General features: G+C 40.7%; 1 protein-coding gene across 1 annotated transcript; it reads left to right on the forward strand.

The window, feature by feature from the left end:
- Positions 1-1,103: 1,103 nt before the first annotated feature.
- LOC131890240 (uncharacterized) lies at positions 1,104-4,761 on the forward strand. The gene is made up of 2 exons (XM_059239549.1): positions 1,104-4,296; positions 4,369-4,761. Exons 1-2 carry the CDS (start codon positions 4,069-4,071, stop codon positions 4,687-4,689), a joined length of 549 nt encoding a protein of 182 aa, XP_059095532.1. The 5' UTR covers positions 1,104-4,068; the 3' UTR covers positions 4,690-4,761.
- Positions 4,762-16,420: the final 11,659 nt, after the last annotated feature.

Consider the following 16,420-nt stretch of genomic DNA (forward strand, 5'->3'; position numbering starts at 1 on the left):
ACATCAGACCATAACAAATCCAACTTTGCTAATCCATTGACATACAATCTTCCCCGAGGCATATAACTGAATTGTACTTGTTGTGAGCATTTAAATGACGAAATCTACAACATGATTAGGACCGGTGGAATTTCGTTTACCAAATGCATTTCAAAAACCGGCTAAACCCATCAAACTAAGTTCGTACGTACAGCTCTTACCGTTTTGACGTTTCATATTCATGACTCAATTCGTAGCCTTTGGTTTCGTGCTTGAGAGGTATCACTGGCATTACTTTCAGAAAGTTTTCAATGAACCTTGGATAGATTTTTTACATATATCTGGATATCAAAATTGAATACAGCGGTCTTTTCAGAACGAAACAGTGCTTCCGAATTGATCGAAACTAAATTAAGCCAATTACTGTAACAGGTAAAAAAATGGTTGGAAATCTAGTGCTTTTGGACAAAAGGCACAGTTACTTTGTGACCCTCTTAGAAATAGACTTGCGATGTTGATGTCGACTCATGGCCGAACCGATCTGCTTCATCTTCTCTACATTCAATAGGATTATATTCTTCGCCGTTTCATTGGCCTCCTTTACGCACTTGCTTTCGTTGTGCAAGAACAAATCCATTCATCGAAAGTAAATAAGCCCCACTTTGTATCACAGTAGGTGTGTCGTCTTGCCATTCATTTTAAATAAGATAAAAGTAGAAAAAATAATCCAAATGAACTACAAAAGGGGGATATTTCAACGGGACGGTTAGAAATTGGAATATGTTGAGCTTTTAAAAATTAACATTCTCTCAATTTTGATTCAAAATCAAGACATGTCAATTTCATTTCAATTCCTTTTCTATTGTTATTGCACACATTCTGCGGCTACATTGAGATGAACACAGATTCATCGAACGTTATCTTAATGCGCAGGTCCCCAAGGCAAGAAATTGCAAATACTGCGAAAACAGGATACAAAACCAACTCCTCGTTAAGAGCAGGTTGCTGGGGAAGGTGAAAACGAGAGGATCGTCAAATCCTTTTTTTCAGAAAAATGATAAGATAACTTTAGTCAGTGTTTCGAGGCAACATTTCCAGGAAAAATGTGACTCTTAGCCCTAGAGTGTGCTCAAGTGCGTTACTGAGAAAATGGCTTACGTTAACTCTCTGGTTTTTGCCTGTGAAGAAGGTGAAGAAGATCAATTTGTACAACGTCCATTGGTACAAGAGTAAGGGTAAACTGCTCAAGGCAGGAGCAAGGTCAATTGTCACCTTCGCTTTGGAGTAAGCTCTTTTAAGATCTAACCTACGCTTGAACACGACGGATGTGCCTAAGCTTATCCCTTGCCATTTGGGACAGGATCATTAAAGGACAAAGAATATCGGTTGTTGGTCCCAAAGTTACTAAACGGATGATAAGCTGATATCTTGGGAAGTAAAAGTTACGGGTCATGGGTTATGGGTTAAGCCTGCATGCTTTTATGCTTCGAAGACATAACTTCAAAAGTACCTACTGTACGTATACAATGACCGAATCAACGAGGGATAAACATGGCTTCTGGCAAAGCGCAGGCATTTGAACCTGCTGTTGTAGACTCTCTAATTACGCAAGATCGTTGGTCTGTGTCTTTCTTTTAGGTCTTCTGTCAAACGTTATTCGCCCAACGATAGAGGGTGTGACAAATTGGACGGACACAAACATGACAAAAGTGGAAATCCACGGAATTAATCCACCAGTTCAGATCAAGCATTCATTGGAAGATACAATCACGAGAAACACACAACCACCATTATGCAATTCCGAAGAAGATTTTGTCTTGATTTTGTCTCAAGATATAACTTTTAAACTTTGACCTTTTTTGATAATTCAGATTTTGTTTGTCACCGCCTTGATGAGCGTGGCTCAAAAAATTGTCCAAGTTTGACTTAAATCCTGCTAGAGGATCCATGAGGCCTACGTATCTCTTATGAAAATTAGAAGGAAGCAAATTAAACAATAAGGAGCCCGAGAAAGAATCTAAATATTCCCTAAGAATATTTGAGGCCAGCAAACTGAACAATGAAGGAGCAAAAGGTATAATGAAAGAGAAACAAGAGAGATGGACTTCATTGGTCTAACCAAACTGGATTCTAGAAGGCTTGAAGGTGCTCTCAAAACGCAAGTTAATCTCACGGTCATCACAATTGACCCCAAAACCTGGGTTGGGACAAAGCTCATGGATCCTTTTGAAGACGTACAGTATCAGATATCTTTTGTAGCTTCTCTGAACACTGTACAGTCCCAAATTTTTTAGTCTCTCCCAATGGACGAGCTCTCTCATTCCTGTGATGGTTCTAGTGAAACATCTTTGGACTTGTTCGACCTTTCGCAAACCTGACGAACTCATAGGAGCCCGAATAGGAGAGGCATATTCAAGATGTGGCTGAACAATCGACTTGTACTGAGTTAGTAACTATCTTTGGGCTTAAACGTGCGATATATATAACTACAATTTTGAAAAGCTTTGCCAACTTTCAACTGGATATGCTCATTGAACTTTCCATTATTTTGGAGGACTATACCTAAATCTTTCATAGGTAGATGAGACCCACTAAATGCTTTTGCCTTCATCATTTAATAGTGGAGAGTCTAATGGCGTTGACCCAAGGATTGTTTAGGAAAATTTCATTCCATTCAGTTCCATGTTGCTTCCCTCATTTGGTCTAGAACGTCTCTATCAGGTAACCAGAATTCTGACCATTCCTACCCCAAACTAAATTTGTGTCATCAGCATAAGAAGAGATACGGACGATCTTAATACTAAGCTTCTGAAGTGAAACAATGAAGATAATGAAAAGGAGAGGACCTAAAATAGATCCCTGAGGAACACCCGACTTGACATCATGTATGTCACCAAGGGATCCCTCGACCTTAAGTAATTACTTCCTACCACAAATGAAACTTCTTAACCAATTGAGAATGTTGCCTTGCATCCCAATCTCACGAAGCCTGATAACTTCAAAGGACATGATCTACCTTGTCAAAGACCTTGTCAAAGTCAAGATAGACATCATCGACTGACTCACGATTCATTGTTCCCTCAGTGGCCTGCTCTATAGTGCTGAAAAAATATCTTCAGATCCGATACGTGCTCGTAACCAAATATTTAAGCGCTATTCAAGTTTAAGAGACTAACTATTCAGGTATGATTTACCTCTAAAACGATACAACATTGAATAAAACATCTAGAATCTTGCAACAAGTTCGTCAAAAGCTACCAAAAGTCAAGTTCGAACGTTTTCGATAGTTGAAATGGTCTCCTATGTTTCCAAATCAATCTGCAAATGACAGGCTAGAACATTTACAAAGTGTAAAGCAAATTAGCTTAGACGGTTTTACGGCATACCAAACTGATTTTTTTCTTCAATGCGTTAACGTCCCAAAGTTTGTTCAGTGGCAAACAGCAACTCTTTAATTTTATGCTTGAAAGGGCTCGATTTTAGTCCTTGGATAAACGTGCAAAGTTATTAGCTGGCTGTAGTGAGCAAGGCAGTCCATTTAATCAATTTCAATGTTATAGGCCTTTACATGGTGAAAATGTGAAGGAAGATGTAAAATGATTTTATCTCTATTGGCAAAAATGTGTCAAAAGTCAACTGGTTTGAGAGGCTCTTAAGCAAGGTGCCAAGCCCATGAGTAAATTGAAAGACAAAACCACTCATACTTGTTCAAGTAATCAATTTGAGCTGCTTCTTAGGATTTACGAGTACAATAATTTATTGCAGACTCCCTTCCTGCCCCTAGAAATGGAATCCTTGTCAATTCAATTTGGAAAAAGTAAAAGCAAGGTAACTTCTAGCGCTTTGAATTCGCCAACTGTGCTTTGTAAAACAAAACAAAAAGAGTGTTCGAAATATCATTAGTTGATATAGAACTTGAAAATGCAAAACTTGCTCAATTAACGCTCTCGAACGAGGCTAAGAATGAGCTAGAATGATGCATTGTTATTAGCAACTCTATGAACTGCTTGCGAACCAAATCAATCGACAATCTGGGAAGAGGGTGGCTTTAATCCAGAGATAAGTTTGCGACCAACTCTCTGCCAACTCATGAGCGTTCGAGCTTTCGAGTGTTTCTCACCTTGCAAGCATACATGCATGCATGCAGGCATTGCTCGGTTTCTTACGCAATCAAAGAGGGGGAGGATTGCCGACCGGTGTTCATCCCATCTTGGACCTATAAATAAAAGCGGGGCTGAAACAGATTCCATCAACAAGTCAACATCCAGGATTTATTGGACAACAACCAATCTGTTTTCCAAAAGCATCATGAAATTCGTAAGAAACTCGATTGCAAGTTTTCCATGTTAATCCGATGAATTCCAATTATCATTCATTTTGATTTTACAGGTTTTGATTCTCACCTTCTTGATGGGCGTGGCTCTGGCATCTTCCCAAGAGGATGACCCATCTCAAATTATGGAAGCTCCTGAATACAACACCTTGACTCAAGACAAGATTATTGAATTATACGAGTTCCTCAAGGACGAGCTTGAGGGTGAGGACATGGAGGCTGATCTGGAAAAGGAAGTCCTCCGTAATAGGCGAAGTGCCGAGGCCAGTCCCTTTTTCCTTCGTTGGCTCTTTGGTCGACGGGACTATGATTATGGCTATGACAACCATCACAACCGTGGATATCGAAGCCATGGACGCCGAAACTATTTCCACTAATCAATGCTTACCAAAGTTCAAAATTGTTCCCATACATGTCAGAAAACAAATACATTCGTTTGATTGCAGAGATTTTGTCTGTCGTGTTGTGTTTCTTTATACTATTAGTGTAATGGATTGAGATCGGGATTTTTATCAGAGGCATCGTTTTGATTTTCAAGTCGTATTACAGATGTCTAGAGGGCAAATTTGAAAGTTTATCTTTCACACAAAGAAATTGCTTCTTTTCTGCTCTCAAAAGGTCACGTATTCAACGCATTCTGAAAATAAACTACTGATAGGCAAACGTCTATAAAAATGGAGGCCTACATCATGTAGGATATTGATTTCCTGGCATGGTAATCAAATCTATCTACTATCTACTTATCTAGAATCGAAATGTCAACTCTTGTTGTCGTTTACATTTACGTTCCTTGGGCTTTTCTGTTTGCTGAATCCTCGTTAATACCCGCATTGAATAGGCCTCACATACAAAGATATGGTATATGAATCTCCGCACTTCCAATTTCCCGATTGTAATTACAGATCAATCATTACTCTCTCCCAAATATACGCCATCATCCCACTCCCAAGGACGGGAGAAGTGGTTTTCTCCATTGTGTGTACATTCTCTAGTAGTCTCTCACCGTTCGACCGGTTTTTACCCTAATGATTCTTGCTTGTAGGATAGGACATGGTTCTCAAAAGTACGATGAACACTCACTCTCAGGTAGAATTTAGAGTTTTTTACGTTGGCTTACGTAAAAATCGATTTGTGGGTTTGCCCCCTATTTGCCGACATAAGGGATAGTTTTTTCTGGGTTGTAGTTTTCAACCATACAAAAACCTGCCTTGACTAGGGATTGAGGGCCTCTTTAGAAACAATACGGAGACTCATCTTGTAGAATGATTCTTATCATTCCATCGTAAAACAACTCTCTCAAAAAAATGATCAAGGATGACACAGTGCTTAAAATCAAATAAGCTGGGTTTTAAAAGGAAACGTTTTCCCCTACCTTTTCAAAAGCTCCAAAAAAGGTAATCTGGAAGTCCCTGAATAGCAAAGTAAGTGCTGTAATGAGTAAGTTTCGGCAATAACAATTGTTCGAAAAGACAAAATAACTAGTTCTAATTTGTCTCTTTTCTGTAAATATAATTGCCAAAATTGATGAAATAATTGGAAATGTTTTTGAAGGTTCATCTTTTGTTCATTTTTGTTAATCATTAAAACGTTTCTGAGACTTGCCCCAATTTTAGCAAAAATGGAACTAGCTTTATTTTCACTCATGAACCAAGTCTATAAATACCATTTTAAAGTGATTTTTTTTTTCAAGCTTAATAATTTTTGTTCGCGTTTTTGCATTATTCCTTCTGATTTATTTTTGTAGCATGTGAAACCATTAAATGCCCATTAAAAACAAACTTTGATGGAAACAGTTTTTATGTGTAAATTACAAGAGCTAAAGACTATCTGTTGTGAACTGCAACTTTTTAAAATAAAGACGACGTAATCAATGCGATAGCTTGGGACCAAGTCTTGTCTTTAATCATCAATCCTTGAGTATGGTTGCCTTTAACATCAATTTTATACATCAATACTTTTTGCTTCCGAAACTTTCAGTGGACAATTGCCATTTGAAGCATTAGCCATAGATGAATATTAATTATTGCAAAATTTAAAAAAAAGATAATTGCAATTTTACACAGAGCTCTTACTAGGATCGCAGGGCTTAAATTGTTCATATACAAGTCAAAGTTATTAACTATGTTTCTTTTTTTTCTTAAAATGCAGAAGAAAACTTTATTTTGAATCTTACCTAACATGATTTTAAGCACCGTGCGATACTTGATAAATTTCTATTGAGAAAGGTCAGAGACTTCTCTTTTTGCTGTGTAGTGACATGCATCTTTTTGAAAGATGAGTCTCCATAACGTTTTTGTAGGTCTTTAATTTCTTTTCAAGTCAGGCTATTGTACATTTAAAGACAAACAGCAAGCAAGCAAAACCCATCTCGTGTCCTGAAAAAATCTGGTGCAAACCCACAGACCTAATCTTACGTAAGCTTCAGAGAATGAAAAACTTCAAAGCACTCCAGATTCGACCTGAGAGTGAACGGTCAATGTGATCTTTGGACTATCGAGAACCCTCTCCAAGGCATCTATCTCTCAACAGAGAGGTCTGAGGGTAAAAACCGGCCAAATGGTAGACGATCACTACACATAATGGAGAACAACACCTTTCCCGCTTTTTGAGAGAGCGCGATGATGACATCTTCAATTGATGACGTATTTTTGGGGCAGGTCAGTGCATGCCGGATCGGACGATAGATGGACATAAAGGTAGCACTCTAGATGGACAGATGGGTGATAATAAGATCTCAAGGTGAGGGAACACCCCTAAACTGTCTTCTCCTTTCGTGCATTCTCAGCAGCCTCCAAGAATACTTGAATTTCACCCGATTTTCAGCCTTTGTGAAACCCGATCTGTCAACCCGTCTCCTCAGTTTCAAGTCGGTTATTTGATCAAATTTTGAGTCTTCATCCGACATGATAAAATGATCTAGCAACGCACTTTTAGAGGTTCATCGACGGTTCCACTGTTTCAGATGTCATAGGCTTCGTATCTCTACTGCGCCACGATGAGATCGCAAGGAGAGGGAACAAAGGGTATGACGAGAGATTTATTGGGCTTTTGAACTGAATTCCTAAATAAATTTATTGAGAGATGTTTGTTGTAAATTGATTATTGTCTTAGGCACTGGAACATTAAAAATAAACGCAAAGGAAATTATCCAGAAAATTACTCGTCATTTGGGAGAGGGTTTGATTTGTCATAATTCAAAGCTAATGAATTTGATCGGATTATCTAAGTCTTTGGGGTCCGTCGTACGTCATTAGACCATTGTTAGTCTTGTCTCGACATGGAAATTGACCTGAAAAACTTGTTTGTGCTTGAGTCATAAGCTGGATTCTTGGACACGGTCGTCTCCTCTCGTCTCGTCTCACCCGTCTCACCACGGTGGTCAAAAAAGCTTATTAGGTATTGAGAGAAATGCGCATATCCATCTCAACAGTCTTCTTCCTTACAAAAACCATAAGAAGTTATTTTGACTTGGTTGATTTATTGAAATCTGGCTCAAATTTATCGCGCATATGGCTATTAGTTAACAAGATTTGCTTGGATATTTCTGTTGAAATTGAAAAAGGCTTTTGAACCACTGTGGCAGTCGTCTCAATGGTGAGACGAGAGGGGTAAGCTGATCAACGAAGAATCCAGCTATACTGGAGACAGTTCATAAAGCCATTAGAAACTATGACAAGATATGAATATTTTTGAACCGTAAAGCCTGAATATATTTCAAAGTTTCTATTTGCAATAATTTAACACAATAAAGAGCTTTGTGCTCGCAAGCTGCCTTCGGTTTCCTTGACAAGAAAAACCTAGAATGAATCCTGGTATGACACCTTGAAGGATATATGTGCCCACAAGGATGGTTAAGCTATATTTGAACCTACTTGTGCTGACTCGGACCCGATAATGATTCCATTTGAGTTCCTGAAGGTCAATGGACATACAGCTATATACGGTCATACACGGTTATAAAATAGGAAAATTACCCAGGCAAGCTTAGATCTGCATGCATCATCACAATTCTAGGGCATGTCGTTTTGGATGCATCATGGGGTGTGGACTCACTGACGTTGAAATCTCCCATGATCACAAGTCATTCGATGAGGGGGGTCATTGAAAAGGAAACCATTCTTCCATCCCACGAGACACACAGAGGGAAGGATCCATGCTTCATGTTACGGTAAGTATTGTATCTCATTAGCATTTTTTTACTGTATCCCGTTGTTGCGTAGTTTTCTGTCGGCTACTGGATCTTAATGAAAATCAAACATGAGGATTATCTGTGACTCAACATTAGCCTCACCTGATAGCCTTATCAAGAGCAATGAACGATGCACTTATACCTGTAGTACTTAGGGGCAAAAAGGAATGCCACAATATGATCTGATGTTGGAAAAGCTGAAACTTTTTGCTTAATAAATCTGTCTACAAGTTTGCTGCCAGAGTTGTGAAATTCACTCTCATAACAAAATTAGTCTCCTTATGGCCTAGTTTTCTATTGGGCAGTATCTTGTCAAGCAAATCAATTTGGTGTTATCCTTGTGCCAGTAAGGTAAAATTTTTACATCATCATTGAGGGCTGTCACCCTATCTGTTCACTGGGAGAAATTGTCTTTTTCTTAACCCTCACCGTGTTTATGGATTTATGGAGGCGTTCGTCATGCTTGTAACGCCGATAATAGGGCCCTTAGTTGCAATGTCAGACAGCCCAAACAAACCGGGAAGACGCACGGTAGATTGCTAAATGAATTGCTGGTGACATGCCAAGAAAGCGATTTTTTTCCCGGGCATTATGTGACCCTGGTCACTAATTAAACATAAAATTTTGATAGGATTAGCAAAAAAAGCAACACAACCGCATAATAATTCAACACAAAGGAATCGGCCAAATCGGCCCTTTATTTGGTAGTGGCTGACTCACAAAGCGCGTGCAGCGTAAAGGGGCTGGATCGCCAATTGATCCGTGTCTTGATTCCAGAGGTTCAATAAGATGTCCGTTATCCAATCCAATAAGAATTTCCACTTTCCCCTCATGAGATGATAGTTTCAGATGTTTCAGATGTTTCCAACGACCCTTGATTTGCTCCCATGACGTTCCACCAAGGGCATGACAGACATTGGGATGAGACCTTACTCTAGCTCGAATCTTGCCGCCCTCCAACCCGCTCATGTCCAAGGAGACGATCCTGGAGCCAAACTCCATGGACCCTGATGCACCATTCACTGTCAGTGACGTCTCTGATCCCTTGTTAAACCCGATCTTTTTGAGTATGGAGTCCGCAATAAATGTTGTATCCGAACCCTCATCAATTAGTGCATTGACCGTGATGTTCCCATTTGGTCCGTAACAAGTTATTGGTATCATACCCAAGATGACGTTCCATCCTGTATTAGAGCTATTGGCAGATGCTATTGTTTTGGGGTTGTGAATCCTCACGGGTTGGTCACCAGTCTTATGGATGAGTTCATGGTGCTGTCTTTGGCAACCTTCAACCCCACATCGGCCTTTAGATCTGCACCTCGTGAGCAGGTGACCCGGTCTCAAACATCCAAAGCAGAGATTCTTGGTTAAGACTAGCTCCATTTTCGCCTGAGCGTCCATGGATCTGAAAGAGGGACAACCAATGATCCTATGGTCATTCTGGCACTGAGGACAAGATTGGATCGTAGATGTGTTGGAATTGCTTCTCCATGGCTTTGATTGGATGACTTCTTTGACCGACAATCCAAGACCTGTTCCGTCCGAGAAGCGACGAAGTTTCTTTACGCGCTCTAGAAGCCACCTGCTTAACCCCATCAATTTGTCCTTATCACTGATCCGTTCGGCAAATGTATCCCATGCAAAATAAGTATCTTGGTCCAGCTTCCTTTCAATTGTACGTACGAGATGGGCCCAAAGCGAATCTCCACTTCCAATCATTTCACTGACCGCGAGTAGATGTCCTTGAAGAGAGAACGCGAACTTGGATAGACTAGTTAGGTCTCTGGCCTTTACTTTTGGGAGGATCTCGATCTCTTTTTGATGGGCTTCAATAAGCAAGACAGGATCCCCATAAACTTCCCCCAACACTCGGAGGGCCGCTAGATAGTGTTCTCTGGTATTACCATAACCAGAGATTAGCAGTTGGGCCTCATCCTCAAGCGAGGCCTTAAGCAGACCCATCTTCTCGACCGATGACCTATTGGTTACATGCACCAATGCTTGAAAGGCATTTGACCACTCTTCAAATTTCGTAATGTCACCCCTAAATTTGGGCATTCTTACTTCGATGGTTGACCGGGCCCCCGGGTTTGAGGATGTAGTTGGGAGCGAGGCTGATACCATCCACGAAGGTTTTATAGTTGGGGCTACACCTCTCATTGATCCTTCTGGAGGGCCTTGATTATCGACGTCGGGATTAATTGAACGGTGTGGGTTCAATTTCTGGGCCCTTTCCCCGACTTCTTCTGTCTCATCTAGACTTGCATCCGGGTAATGGATCGGATCATGGGGTGTGTTCTGCTTTTCCGCCTCTCGGAAGTTCTTTAGGTTCTCTTGGTCTGGTCCAAAAGCTGTCGACTCCTCGTCTTCTCGGCGTTCCAGGTGATCCATCACTTCGGCTTTGACCTCCATCACCCTCTTCTTCTGTTCATGAAGATATTCCTCTACGCGCACACTCTCGTCTTCATCAACGTTTGTCCTCAGGTGGGCTTCGGTGATGGCCTCGAGTTGATCAACCAACCTTTCGATCTCCACAACCTTCATTCGTAACAATGTCCTCGATCTCATCCTCGTTGCTAGGAGGTACCCGCTGAGATCGTTCACTGACCTGGAGATGGCCCGCTTCTTGTTGGCCATCTCTCGACGCACACGACCATCCTCCTCTTGACCGTTCAAGGGGGGCGTGAATGCTGGCCTCCGGCTCGCCGTGGCCGGCGGCTGCAAGTCATCCGTCACCTCCATGGCTGATATGGCTAGATGTGATAACTGCGATCACCTTGATCGCTCCTTCTTCCGTATCTCCAAATCCGTGGGTCACTGTGACCCGGCTCGAAGGACCAGCAAATGGTACGACGTTCTAGTGGACTGTATGGGGACTGTTAAGTCGGAATAGATCATTATTCACTCACGAAACCTTTCAAGTTTCGTTTTGTTTTGGGAGGGCGACGAAACATAAACAAAACAAACATTGCTCACTTGGGATGGAAAATCAAAACCATATTAATCTTCAAAGTGAATCCTTTCTTGAGAAGAATGAAACCTCGTTGAAAGCTAAGGATCAAGAAAACAGTCTCTCAGTTTAAGTTCAAAACTTCAATTATCACCATGTCAGCCCCAGCAATCGTCATTGACGTCGTGTGGGTCTTCGAAAATTTCTGGTCTTAATTTCTGTGCGGGAATGGCCAAAAACGGTGAAAGTATTTTTCAAAACTTACTCAATGTGCAAGACGTTAAAAGACCAGGGCAACTTTCCATCATCTCATCCAAGATTCTTTGCAAAATGAACATTCAAGGAGCTCTTTACACCCTCACCTTTGACCTTGATTCCAACCAAAAAGTTGTCGACGCAAGATGTTCATGTGTGGCCGGTATTTGTGGACAGTGCAGTCTTATATTTTTTTGTCAATCATGAACGTCCAGAAGGAAAAACTGATCAAAGCCAAGTTTGGAAGCGTCCTTCAGATCTTCCTCAAGCAAAATATCCGAAGGGAGAATCAATCCAGCAGCTCTTGGGACGTCCAGAAGAACAAAAAATGGCTTTCTTGAAAGAGTCGCAGAATCTTGACAAAATGAAAATTATCGCCGAACAGCTCCGTAAATTCGGATTAGAAAAGTCGTCTGTTTTCAAGAGCCTTACAATTAAAAAGCTTGTTGTTCCAACTCAGGCTAAACTTGAATTACATCAGCGAATTGCGACCCTGTTTGAAAACCCGTTGGTTGTTCCAGAGACTCACTGCTGATATTTCGAATATCAGCATCTCAAGCTCGATTGGTTGCTGTCCGGATCGTCACTTTTTTTCATTTTGGACAAAATGCACTGAGCAAATCCTAGCATCTATAGAAATGAATTGACATTTATACTCCGAAACTATTCCTTTTCTCTTACCTGGTCCCGGTGACCATTTACTGGAACGACGGTCATCTTACTCACGTTTCTCGGCCTGGATCCAAAGCTGTCTTCTGGCTTCATTTGCAGGAAATTGATGAAACTCGATTCCTTGAGCTGAATGTTTTTTCATAGAATTTTGACATCTGATGACACAATAATAATGACCTCCAACCACTCTCTTGTCTAATTTCAATTTTCAATGGAAAAGACGAGCCGGAATCCTTTCTTTCAAAGAGATGCTTTTCTGTTTTTTTTTCTTGATGCATTCTTCGCGCCCTCCCAATGCACTGCATGTGATTGTTTACATTTTAAACTGAGAAACAGTCTTAACGATCCTTAGTTTTCACCGAGGTTTCATTTTTGGATTCATTTTGAAGATTGATATGGTTTTGATTTTCCATCCCATGTGAGCAATGTTTGTTTTATTTATGTTTCGTCGCCCTCCCAAAACAAAACGAAACTTGACAGGTTTCGTAAGTGAAAAATGATCTATTCCGACTTAACAGTCCCTATAATGTTCTGAGGAACTGAGTGTTTGTTCCTATTCAAGAAATGAGGGTAGACACGACTCCAACCTTTTCTCACACATATATTTTCTCTCTCTGTTCTTTTTGTTACATATCACCACGCCAGGGTTTTCCTCTTAACCCGTTTTTGTCTTTTTTAATCCCGAGCGAGTCAGGGTGCCCAGTCCCTGTTCAACGGGTGAGATTCGCCCTTCCAGGGGCTATAGACTAAAACTGTCTATTTGCAAGTGGTTTCCGTTTCACCATTTCAATATAGTTCCTTCTTACGATACAACTACTCAGAATTATCAAAACGTTAGCTAGTTTCTTAATATTCTCGGAAGAAACATTTTGTGTCACACACAAAAAAAATGCAAATTTTGTTCTTGTTGCCATGTCATGGATATTCCCAAATTCGACATGAAAATAATAAGTTTAAGTTGTTCAAGTTCCTCCAGATCAAATTCTAGTCCAGGAACGAGGTAGTTGATGCGGAAGAAGAGGCCCTCCGATGTACTTGAGATGCCAGCCCTTTTTTTCTCCGACGTTTCTTTCATTGGAAGAATCCCAAATTTTGTTCTTCAAACTAGCCTTTTGATATATATATGAAAAAACTCTTTATTGCGAGATCTTTCTCATTGGATCACAGGTTTGTTTTTACTATATATGTTTGAACTATATAATTCTTACGCAAAGGAATTTATTTCCGACCTTGTTGCTTAACATTTGGTGCTTATTCCTTAAAACATATTTGCAGGTATATAGGGCGACCACAAATAAGCGGGATAACTTAATTTTATGCATTATCAGAACTAAGAATCTTACGGCATTGAATGAACTTTAAATTTGATAAGCAAACACAGATGTTCAAAAAACCTTTTCAATACATTCTCAATGATCTCCCCTGACTCTCACAACAGCACCAAAACTTCCATTAACTGAATGAAAAGATGGACGGATGTCGTCAGGATCGGGGTCGGCTCAATCAGCCTCTATCACTTGTTTGAGGTGATCGATGCTAGACGACAATTTCACCCTGTTAACCTTCTTCTTGAGAATGGGCTCTATGGAAAAGTCCATGACCTTGAGGTCTGGAGAGGAACAGTGCCAAAACTGTTTCCCATTAGCCGTATGGCTTGGCGCACTTTCGCAGATCTTTTGACTTTCACACCCTTGGTTATGAAGATGAGGGGTGGTGTGAGGCCATTGAATGTCACATCAGTCCACACCATGATAAAGACTAGGTTTTGGCGACGAAATATGAGCCTCTGGTTCTTAGAATGTTCTCCAGGTTTTTCCTTTAAACATGGTCATTGGGAGCATTGGAAACCACTTCTATCTTCAGAATCTTCTCATTCGGCCAGAGCATATCAAGATGCTTGCAAGATTTCATCCCCTCATCCTCATCAAAGCCTCTTTGCTGTTTGCTCATTTTGAGGTTGTTCAGACTCTTCGCAAGTTTTCCTGGATGTTGCTCCCCTTTTGATGAAGTTCGAGAACTAGTGCTTCTTTCGGATCCATGTTCTGGGGCTGCTTTTGATGACACAGAATTGCACTTGTACCAAAGGTGTTAAACAGATGTTCGATCAAGCCGAAATCAGTGATGTTCAATGGTGCAGGCTTCAAACATAAAAACTAGGCATAAAACTGTACTATTCCGCTTAATCCTGGTCGCCCTGTACGTATAGTTGAAAATGCCAAAAGACTGTTCTAACGCAAGGATCTACATCAGACAACTTTCAGCTTGACCAATGAGCAATGGACTTGCCAATAGGATTGGTTCTAGTCAAAAAAAAATTTGGTTTTATCAAAAACTCGCAACTGAAAATGCGAGTGTCAGAAAGGGTGTCACACATCAATTTGCCCCCAAGCAAGCCTCGTTTTCCCACCCAGATTCAGGGCTAAAAAGGAGACGATCGCGGAGCTTCCGGGGCTTTGTAAAGTAAAACTGACCAGATCATGTCGACATGTCGACCCTCGACACTGGATCAGAAAAAAGTTTCCTGGCTGTAAGAGCATCACACTCACCAGCATCATGCAAAGGTTAAGATCGCTTTTTAATAGCTAGAACCATGTTCAAAAGATCGTTACTTTATGGGACCTGAGTTTGGCCGCTGCCCAAGGAGCATTGGATGACTTTCAGGTTATGGAGGCCCAACAATACAACACAATGACTCAAGGCAAGATCGTGGCACTGTACGAATTCCTCAAGGCCGAACTTTAGTAAGGATGAGGACATTGCTCAAACTGAAAGAACCCTCCGCAGTAAGCAAAGTGCCAGTCCCTTCTTCCCCCAACGTTTCTTTCGATGGGAGCGTTGCAATTTCGGCTTTGGTCGCCGAAGCTATGAACGAAGCATCGTTTGATTTGTTTGTTACGAAGTCAGATGACAATTCTCTTGCTCAGCCTGTCATCTCATGATGGGTGTTTCAAGTGAGGGATATTACCATTCCGTCGTCACAGCCAAGATTAATTATTAACTCGCCCTCGGGAATGACCGCAGGTTCGCCCATTTAAGGTGTTAAAGGAGCAGCTGATGCTGTAATTTAAATGACACAAAGAGGCTTGGACTTGGCTAGCCTGGGATCGTACCAGGATTCGCAAATTGGTGAGCACCGACGAACCCCAATTAGGCTTTTGTTTGTTCTGTGAACTTTTATTGTAACGCTTGAGGCGAATTTTTGAAACGCTCGTACCTCTGAGTGAAGGCTTTTGAACGTTACCCATAGTGAGTATCTGCTCACTTTGAGGAGTGTGTTTTCATACTTGTTAACGTCCAAGCCCCTTAACTCCGAGGTACAAGCTTTAAAACGCTGGCCTCTTGAAGATTTTTGTAATGATGTTTTCTACATGTTCCAAACATTAACAGAGTTTTTAGGTGGCACTAAAGCCGGATGTCAACACTTTGTAATCCAGTGGTTAGCTTCTTCCCCTGTGGAGTCAAACTTCAAGTTGAGATTGGCATTGCAACCTGTGTTGGAACACCCAAATGTAAATTGAAAACACCAATCCAGAGCTAAAGCCACAGACATGCTGAAGGTTGGTAAGAGGCTAAAGGAGGTGGATTAGGTTTTCGGTGGTTATCATGGAATCTCTCAAAAGTGGAGTACTTTGTTCAAGAACTTCGAATGCCTCAAGAACAGACCTGGCAGGTTAGGACATCTGGATTAGACATAATGATACAAACAAAGGGGTTTGATCTAAAATAATGTTTTCGCAGTTTAAACTTTCACATACATTTCTAGTTGAAAGTTATTTTAGAATTATGAAATCAACAACTTTTCAGAATAAATAACCAGGTTCAGAGTTTCGAGTTTTGTTGAACCTTTAGGGAGGGAAAATAAAGGATCTCAAACTGGGATCATTCTAGCCACTTCTAAGGCACATAAGCCCCATCCTTGATATCTGCAGATCTCCAAAGAAGTTCTTGGAGGCCCTTGTATTTAGAAAAAAGTGAACTATATCTCTTTTCCTAATTATTACGATACTTTCCTTACGAAATGCTAAAATAAAAAAGTCGTTCG

Source organism: Tigriopus californicus, chromosome 11 (genome assembly GCF_007210705.1).
Source record: "Tigriopus californicus strain San Diego chromosome 11, Tcal_SD_v2.1, whole genome shotgun sequence".
Lineage (NCBI taxonomy): Eukaryota > Metazoa > Arthropoda > Copepoda > Harpacticoida > Harpacticidae > Tigriopus > Tigriopus californicus.